The 9792-nt window shown below is 42.8% G+C and overlaps 1 protein-coding gene across 2 annotated transcripts in view; it reads right to left on the bottom strand.

Moving 5' to 3' along the window:
* Positions 1–9792, bottom strand: part of CAT (catalase) — a 40337-nt gene that overhangs the window by 19673 nt on the left and 10872 nt on the right. For both annotated transcript variants that reach the window (XM_036862112.1, XM_036862113.1), the window contains exons 2-6: positions 3952–4123; positions 2464–2574; positions 1357–1487; positions 791–895; positions 70–195 (exon numbers count right to left, since the gene is read on the bottom strand). In XM_036862112.1, coding sequence (XP_036718007.1) covers positions 70–195; positions 791–895; positions 1357–1487; positions 2464–2574; positions 3952–4123 — 645 coding nt within the window. The remainder of the gene's footprint in view (positions 1–69; positions 196–790; positions 896–1356; positions 1488–2463; positions 2575–3951; positions 4124–9792) is intronic.

Raw genomic sequence — 9792 nt, 5'->3', positions numbered from 1 at the left:
TCCTCAGAAGAAGTAAGGATACGTGGGTGGTGGGAGCATTTGACCACACTGCCCAAAGGCAACATGTACCTTATAATGGAATTTGCAGTAAACAGCCTTTCCATTTGCATCAACCAGTTTGAAAGTATGCGATCCATATCCATTCATGTGCCTGTGACCATCTGGGATCCCTCGATCACTGAACAGGAAGGAAACCTAAGGAACAGAAAAGTAAAGTGTAAAATTTTTCAGTTTACATCAAAACATCTTATATTTTTAAGACATTCCTAAGTTTCCATAAAAATCTCCTAATGACATGGAACATACTAGCCAAGTGCCCACAGGAAGGGTTACCATTTGTAAAAACTGACAAACAGAAGAATTTGAAAGCAGGATGATATACAAATCATTAACCTCATGGCTCAAAATTCTATAAAGAAACGTTAAAACAAATCTGAAAACTAGCCTAACTTGTTATTTAAATTTTAATTTAATAGAAAATTTGTTTGGTACTACTTTCCTCTCATTTCCCTAATACAAAGAACTTTACTTCCTACTAGAAACTTTAATCCTTAATATTGCTAAATATCAATTGATAATGATTCTAGAATCACATAAGGTCTATGAATGGGGAAAGATTAAGAAAATCAATCATTATAAAACTCTTCAAGGATCAAGAAATCTGAGGAAGCCTCCCAAAAAGAAAGTCAAAAACCAATTCCAATAAAATAGGCAAAACTGGAGAAAAATGTATGAGGCATAATTAACAGTTCCATATCAGGTGATATAGTGAAAAAAGAGGTGTTCCCACCTGATGTAGAGACTCAGGACGCAGGCTCCAGAAGTCCCAGACCATGTCCGGATCCTTTAGGTGCGTTTGAGGGTTTCTCTTTTGGCTGTGGATAAAGGATGGAAACTAAATGGAAAAAGAGAGAAAAAAATCCAAAAATTAAGTTTACAGGAATTATGGTGTCTTATACATTGCTTAACGCTAGATTTACAGATTATAATTTTGAACAATGTAATCCTAGAATTTTAAGCTGCAAAACCCTAAAATGAAATTTGCCCTCTACATGTTTCTAGGGCAAATTGCCTCTTTTTATGCATCTTCCAAGCTCTGCAAGGAAAACTGGACTATTCCCATAATGTCAGTGAATCCCAAAGTGCCAAACTAAGACCAATGATAATTGTTGTTATCTGACCTTATAAAAAGATATTAAATACAGAAAAAAATTTTAAAAAGGCAATCTAGCCAATCCAAATTCTCTTCTTTCTGCTTTTCCCAGGGCTTTTCCTCAAATGCCAATCTATACAGAATATTTGAAATCAATTTAAATCAACAAATATCTGCAGAGTGCAAAATACTTCATCACCTACCAATATGGCATCCCTGATGAAGAAAATGGGGGTGTTATTTCCAACAAGATCCCAATTACCATCCTCTGTGTAAAATTTCACTGCAAACCCTCGAGGGTCACGAACTGTGTCAGCTGAGCCCGATTCTCCAGCTAGAAGATTCAAACGAGAAAAATGAAGCCTCCACAAGAGTACTTTGCATCCAAGAAGCCTAAAGTCATAAAGAAACACTGGGATCTATCCTTTCCAATTCATTTTCTAGAAGTAAATTAGGTATTTAAGTGCCTGGGTTATTAGTTCTACTACCCACCAGCTAACTCAGACTAAAAAGTAAACAAAAGAATTAACTGAGAGAAATGAGAGAGTGTATGTAGCAACAGCTGAAAAGATTATCCGCTTAACATAAAAAGATAGCTTTGTTCACACAGGTAATTAAAATTTAAATTAAGGGAAGAGAATAATTATGAAGATTAAGGTAGTGAACAAAGAGAATAAGTGAGTGTCAAAATTATGAGGTTAATACTAAGAAAATGAGTCAAAACATAAATTCTTATTCTTAATTTCATTTACTTTTGCATTTCACAGTATTTTAAAATGCACAAATTCATGCAGAAACAGAATTAATCAGGCATTGTGGTGTGCTGAGATGCAGTTTGATAGCTCTAACTCTTACTAGCTCTGTAACACGAGAAAAATCACTTACTCTCTCTGAAATAGAAGGAACCCCACCTTGCAAAGTAGATCTACAGACTATAAACAATGTCAGTAAAGCACCAACCGTGGATGGCATAGAGTTAATTCTCAATAAAGGGCAACTGTTATCATAGCTACTGAGTAAGATTCCCACTTCATGCAACCACTTGTAGGAAAAATTCTTTCCAAATGTCACAGAATTGCAGAGGCGGCCTCTGCGTAAGTATGATTTCCTAAGACCTCAACAAACAGAATTATAAGTAACTTTCTACATGTGTTAAAATATTTTTTCTACTGTAAAACCTTGCTATCATTTGAAGAAGTACTTGTTTTCTATTGTCTAGTAAGTTTTCTCTTGAAATTAAGTTATAAATGCCCCAGATAAGATACACAGTTGAGTTAAGCAACACCAGTAATGCAAACAGACCAACTTACCAACAGTGGAGAAGCGAACTGCAATGGGCGTCCTCTTTCCAACGTGCTCAAACACCTTCGCCTTGCAGTATCTGGTAATGTCATGCGTGACCTCAAAGTAGCCAAAAGCTCCTAAGGAAAAAGACACAGAAATCCTCATCACAAGACCGTCACTCAGGCCGTCAGGCCCTCAATAGGCATCTGCGTGAGAGAGAAACTGGTGGCTTAACACTGGCCTTCTGGGAGCTTCCAATATGATGGGAGAAGGGGAGATAACCAAACACAAAATGATGAGAGCAAAATGCAGAGTCCTAGGTCACTTAGTGCTAAGCTGAGTGCTACACAGCTGGAGCCAAAGAGGAGGAGGAGATGGGTGGGACCAGAAGGAACGAGTCAAGGTTGCCACAAGGACACAGGGCCTGAGAGGCCCCTGAAGTAGAGGCAGGACCTAGGAGAGAAAGAACAGGGTGGAGAGGAGGAGAAAACCCAGGGAGAGAAGGATTGAGCACTTACGAAGGTCGCCACAGAGCCAAACAACAAACTGAACAGCATATCAAAATCATGAGGGAAAAGACACGCAAAAAAAGCTGGAGAAGGGCTTCCCTGGTGGCGCAGTGGTTGAGAATCTGCCTGCCAATGCAGGGGACACGGGTTCGAGCCCTGGTCTGGGAAGATCCCACATGCCGCGGAGCAACTGGGCCCGTGAGCCACAACTACTGAGCCTGCGCGTCTGGAGCCTGTGCTCCGCAACAAGAGAGGCCACGAAAGTGAGAGACCCGCGCACCGCGATGAAGAGTGGCCCCCACTTGCCACAACTAGAGAAAGCCCTCGCACAGAAACGAAGACCCAACACAGTCAAAAATAAATAAATAAACTAAACAAAACAAAACAAAAAAAAAAAAAAAAAGCTGGAGAAGATGGAAGAGCAAATAAAGAAATTGGGAAGTCCTAACTGGGAGTCCAAGCAAGCAGCTAAAACAAAACTTCTTCTTCCTTTCTATCAAGCTTTGTTTTTCCTATTGAGTTTTTAGCTTTCTTTTAAACGCCACCCCCATCTTTTGTTTCTGTAATAAAAGCAAGATAAAAGTTTTACAGAAGTTTTCAACAAAAAGGAAAAATCACCACAAACCCACCACACTAACACAACCGTCACCGATTTTGCCCAGTTCATTCCAGTGTTTATCCAGTTAAGTGCACCATCTAAATCTAATTGTAATTACAGTATGTCTGTGTCGGTATCTCCACATTTTTACTTCTTCACTAAACTTCATAATGGACTAAAAGGAAGATTACTTTTATTTTCAGTAAAAAATATTTTATATATAATGTGCAATCCAGGGAAATAACCATCATTTAATTACTGACTCCTCTATTGACAGACATTTTTTCCCTTCCCCCTGGAATGGAGATTTAGCACTTCTGTTAAAGGAGCTCTGATCCTTTGAGAAGTAATTTTTAACCCAGGTGTTATGAAACGGCCCTTTTACAGCAAATGAGCACAATTCTCACCTGCTCCTTTGGCATGCACGACTCTCTCAGGAATTCTCTCCCGGTCAAAGTGAGCCATTTCATCAGTGAAAACCACATCCTGAACAAGAAGGGGCCCGCGGGGCCCTGCTGTAAGAATATTGAGTTTGTCTCCTATCGGATTACCGGCTCCGGTGGTCAAGACATCAGGTTTCTAAGTGAACATGAGAGGAGAAGAGTGTAAGAGAGTCAGTACAATCACACACTTAATTTCTGCTATCACAGGGCACATCGTTTTGCATTTTTTATACCTTCTACCCAAACTCTTTTTAAATTTCCTGTGTCAAAAGTACTGAAATACTCAAAATATGCAATTGCCTGAAATTTATAGTCAGGTCGCAGAAATCCTAAGAAATCTGCTCTGAGGAGCAGGAAGATGGCTAAATAACTCGCCAACTTGCTCCACCCCTGCTCCAGGTACAGCCGCCGGGCTCCACACAGGAAACCCCAGATACAGATCCTCCAAAACGCATCATATGTGCTTAACATGGAACGTCCAAACTAATAGTGAGATGATGGTCCCCACAGAAGCCATGTCTGTAAATGCTTTACTCAGTCTTCTAAACTCTTCCTGACTGCTGCAGAGGTCAAGGCAGGTCATCCTGTACAATGTATTCATTTCTCTCAAGCAGTGTGTACCAGCTATTTGCAACATCTCTTTTCAATTCCAAAAAAAAAAAAAAAAAGTCAGTGGCTTTTGTTGTCACTGATAATAAACAGTTATTGGTAAGATGGATTATAGCACTAATTTTCTTTTTTCTTTTAAACTTATTAATTTATTTTATTTATTTATTTTTGGCTGTGTTGGGTCTTCGTTGCTGCAAGCAGGCTTTCTCTAGTTGCGGCGAGCGGAGGCTACTCTTCGTTGTGGTGCGCAGGCCTCTCACTGCGGTGGCGTCTCTTGCTGCGGAGCACGGGCTCTAGGCACGCAGGCTTCACTAGTTGTGGTGCATCGGCTCAGTAGTTGTGGCTCACGGGCTCTAGAGCGCAGGCTCAGTAGTTGTGGCTCACGGGCTCTAGAGCTCAGGCTCAGTAGTTGTGGCGCACAGGCTTAGTTGCTTCGTGGCATGTGGGATCTTCCCAGACCAGGGCTCAAACTCATGTCCCCTGCATTGGCAGGCGGATTCTTAACCACTGCGACACCAGGGAAGTGCCTATAGTATTAATTTTCTAAAGATGCCAAATGTCTCTGAGATGAGATAGGTTGTTTTACGGTAATAAAGAATTAGTTTTCATCCACCCTGTCCCTTCTCTAGAGTGGGGAAGCTGTCCCTTCTCTAGAGTGGGGACAGCACTTTTAAGCCTCACATGATCCTGGGCAGCTCCCAGCTGTGGTCACACTCTGCTTTTGACTACAGCCAACTGCCTCTCCCACGACCTCCCCTGGTCACTAGGAAATCAGGGGAGACGCAGAGCTAAGCCATCTCCAACAGGGTGGGTCCAACTCCCAGCCCTGCCAATTACCAGATGTGTGGCTACTAGCAAGTTACTTAGTATTTCTGAGTCTATTTTTCATCTGAAAAATGGACAAAAAATAACTACTTCCCAGGGTTAACACATGGATTAAAAGAACTGAATGTACACAAAATAAGGCCACACACTAGGCAAACACACGTTACTGCTGTACTGGCCATGAGAAAGTGACCTGATACCAGAAACAAAGCATTTCTGGCTTTATTTTTCTAGAAACCATGACAGATATGTAGGTATCCATCCAGACTCTCTCGCCCTATCCCTTACCCATCTGGCAGCAAACCCTTCCAAACTATATGAAAGTTTACATGTCCAGTCTGTGGTTACCACCCAATCACACCACCCTCTTTTGAAGACACATGTGCTAATAAGTGTGACACTGTATACTTGTTTAAAATCTAAACTAGAAAATGAATCCGAAAAAGGAAGAGTGAAATTGCACAACTTCCCCTTTAGTTTAAACCTAAAACCTTGATTTTTCAACCTTGGCTGTCACTGGAATCACCTGGGAACTTTTTTTTTTTTTTTTAAGTTTTTTTTTTTAATTTACTTTATTTTATTTATTTTTGGCTGTGTTGGGTGTTCATTGCTATGTGAGGGCTTTCTCTAGTTGCGGTGAGCGGGGGCTACTCTTCGTTGCGGTGCGCGGGCTTCTCACTGCAGTGGCTTCTCTTGTTGCGGAGCACGGGCTCCAGGCACGCAGGCTTCAGTAGTTGTGGTATGCGGGCTCAGTAGTTGTGGCTTAGTTGCTCCACGGCATGTGGGATCTCCCCAGACAAGGCCTCGAACCCGTGTCCTCTGCGTTGGCAGGTGGATTCTTAACCACTGCACCACCAGGGAAGTCCACCTGGAACTTTTTAAAGCACTCGGATGCCTGGCCATCCCCCCTAGAAACTACTGATATAATTAGTCTAGGTGAGGCCCAGGCATCACTGCTATTTTTTTGAGCTCTCCAGGTGATTCCTAAGTGAGGCCAGGATTAACCACCACTAACCTAAAGCTTTTGGATGATCTACAATTAAAATTGTAAAAAGTCTGAGTAAACTAAGTCTGTCCACCCTTTACATGCTCATTTCATCATATAATCAAGGCACTAAAGGAAACCTAAAAATGGCAGAGGGGGGGGTGGAGGGGAGGAACATCCCATAAAGGAGAAGAGTATGAGAGAGAATACCAAGCTTAGTAAAAGGAAAGGTAAACAGGACAGAGTGTCATTTACTTTTCTGCATCCCTAATACAGGAAGGAGTTGCTGCCGAGAAACAAATGAGACCACGTCAGAAGACCCCTCCTCATGACCAGGTCAGCGTGATAAAGTCAAGAATAAAAACCATGCCCAAAGGAGGCAGATGCAGAGTAAGCCGGATGAGTGAATGAATGAGTGAAGAACTAAAGAACGAGATGGTTTCGCCTGGTGACACTGAATCATGGAATCTTAGCGTGGCAATGCTGGAACGTTGCCACCACTGGCCTCCCTCCCCCCAACGCAGGAATCTCCTCCATAACACCCATCCCCTGGAGAAATGAAACTTGGGTTTGTAAGTTACAAATGTAGCATTTGGCATCTCTTCTTATTCCCTGGTCTAATAGATCAATTGTTCTCACTTTTAACACCTTTCCTCACACAAGCTAATGGATATGCAATTTGCTTTTAAAACAAGTGTGGCAGGAAAAGCTTCAACACGGTCAGCAAGACAGAAGGGAGGCCAGTGGGCAAAGACTAGGGAGGAAAAGATCCCCGACTTCAGAGCGTGCTTAGGGCAACATCAGATAAGAAAAACTGACTTCAAGCAAAGATAAGAGTATTCACTAGACGAGAAGAAGGACTCAGTATGTTCGCTGAGATGGAGAGAGTTAACGCAATGAAGCTTTACTGAAAGTGAGGGTGGGGCTGGGAAACGGACCTCGAAAGCAAAGTTTTAAAACTCATTTCTGAAAAAACGCTAGTTCCATGCAGTGAGCATTGTGATCAGCCCCCGTGTAGATACAATTTGTTTTTATTTTCGTTTGAGTCAAACTTCCAGGAGTCTCAAGCATTTAGAATAATTTTGAACTTGAAGCAGAAAGCAGTGAAAATCAGCCCTCCAGGGCTACAAGCGATGACAAAAATGTCCTGGAATGGCAAAACTTGGAAGATGATACCTGCTTATACGAGTACAGTCCGATGAAGCCACTCCCTGCACAAGCTGAGAAGGGCAGAGGTGATGGGGGGCGGCGGGTGGGGGGGTGGATAAGGGAGGGAAGAAGAGAAAAAATGAAAAGTCTACAAACGGCAAAGGCAGCAACCACCTGGCAGCGACAATAAGAGCAACAGCGTGGCAGATTTCAGCCAGAGGCTGGGAGAGAAAGGGCTGGAGGGAAAAATAACTCAGAGCTTGTCTGCAGGTCAAGGATACAAAAAGCCGCCACAGCACACCTGGGTCACATTAGAAGTTCAACAATCCCAAGGTGGACCCCCTCTGCAGGCTGGATGGTGAGGGGGGAGGCGGCAGGCGGCGGTGGAGCGGGGGCATGTAGATTTAGAACAAGGGCCCCTCAGGCGACTCATTTCAACACTCACTCATTCACCAGCCAGGGTCCCTGTCCTCCCCGTCGCCACAGACCACACAGCCTGGCAAGAAGCATCCCTGTGTCCTGCACACACAATGCTATAGGTCTGCAGTCTTGGAGGAGGGTGGACTCTAGAGGGCTCCTGAGGACAGTGAGTGCCAGGAAAACCATAATACAACCATGTCCTGTAGCCTGCACCCCTGTTTTTCACAAGCATCAAACAAAAGAAACAATATCCCATGACGCAAGCTCTGGGCTTTCTCTAGGAATATGATGGAGTGTGGTTACTGCTGGTCCAAAGCTAATTAGAAAGGACAAACACAGAATCAATGCAGTTGACAGAACTGCATATGTTCTGCATATGTTCCTCATTTCCCTCTGTAACTACCATTTCTCAGGCACCTGCCATACACAAGGCCTTATCCTAGCTACCTTCATTCAAGCCTCCCAAGAACCCAGTGAGATAAATGTCATTACTCCCATTTAATGGGTGATGCCACATGCTCAGAGAATTTAAGTAACTTTACACAGATTTCAATGTGGCAGCACACGTTTACCTGCAACATATAACAAGTATGGAAGGGCAAAGATGTATCTGCCAACTTGCTGATTATTGGGGGTTTTTTGTTTGTTTGTTTTTTAACTCAGTGCAAGGTCACTTTAGAACTAGAATTTTTTTAAGACAGAAGAGCTTTTCTGTCGCTGGACAATTCTAAGAGCTCCCTCTCTAGAAAAGCAGCAACAGTACCTGTTAATGTGTTTACATCTTTCTGGCTGCCAATTCCTCATGACATTCATACATGCATCTCCTGGACCGCTCTTCCTGCCCTGCCCATGCCACCCCATGAGCTGGGCCAAGGGCATCTTCTTGTGCCCCATAGAATAAATATTATAATTGTCTGTGTACTTCACAGTTTTTCCCCTCTAGACAGCACACTCCTTTTGCATCTATAGCCCTGACACCTGCCACAGTGCTCGGTTACCAACAAGTGCACAACCAATGCTGTGGATTCAACATGGGAATGAATTAAACTATGGACCAATATGAAATGGCCAAGAAGGATTATTTCTAAAAAGGAGGAGGATACAACAATAGTCTATGCCTCTCCCCGCACCTCCCCTCCAAAAAATAAAAGAGAAATATTTGAACTTGTAACTTCATATTCTGATCAATCACCTTCAGACAAACTTGTTATAAAAACTGCTGCAGAAATTGGCAAAGAAGTACTTTGGCCTGGCTAAAAACTGGCACCATGATTAGAAAGAAGGACTCAAAGTTAAAGTAAAATTCCACTTTGGCTTTGCTGTTTGTATTTTTTGGCTCAAACTAAGACACGGATGAAGAAATTTTCCTGGGAGGAGTCAGGTTGGCTTTCTCTGACGAAATATTTTATCAACCTAGCTTCCACTGATTAGTGCCCACTGCTGACAGAATTTCCAAGAACTTGCTAACCATCTTAGTTTTCCTTTTTTAGACTGAAAAACAGTGGTCATGCAAACCATCCCCAACTTTCAATCCCAACAGAGTCATAATGACAGCTTTATATTCCCGGAGATCAATACAGAATATACCTAGTGTTTCTAGCAAATCACTGCCTATGACACACCCGTGTACAGAAAACCAAAGACAGTCCTGGTCCTCAGATTTCTTGGTGGGGAAGGGAATGACAGTGGGGTGCTCCAGGCCTCTGTCCTGATCCAAAGAAGGGGGGAGACTTCCCCTGATGGGGCAGTCTGGGAAAGGGACCCAGGCCTACACAGGGCTCCACTCTCTCCCCTTTGGAAACCAATGGCTGCAGGCA

Source organism: Balaenoptera musculus, chromosome 8 (assembly GCF_009873245.2).
Source record: "Balaenoptera musculus isolate JJ_BM4_2016_0621 chromosome 8, mBalMus1.pri.v3, whole genome shotgun sequence".
Classification (NCBI taxonomy): Eukaryota; Metazoa; Chordata; class Mammalia; order Artiodactyla; family Balaenopteridae; genus Balaenoptera; species Balaenoptera musculus.
This window is presented reverse-complemented; position numbering and strand designations above follow the sequence as displayed.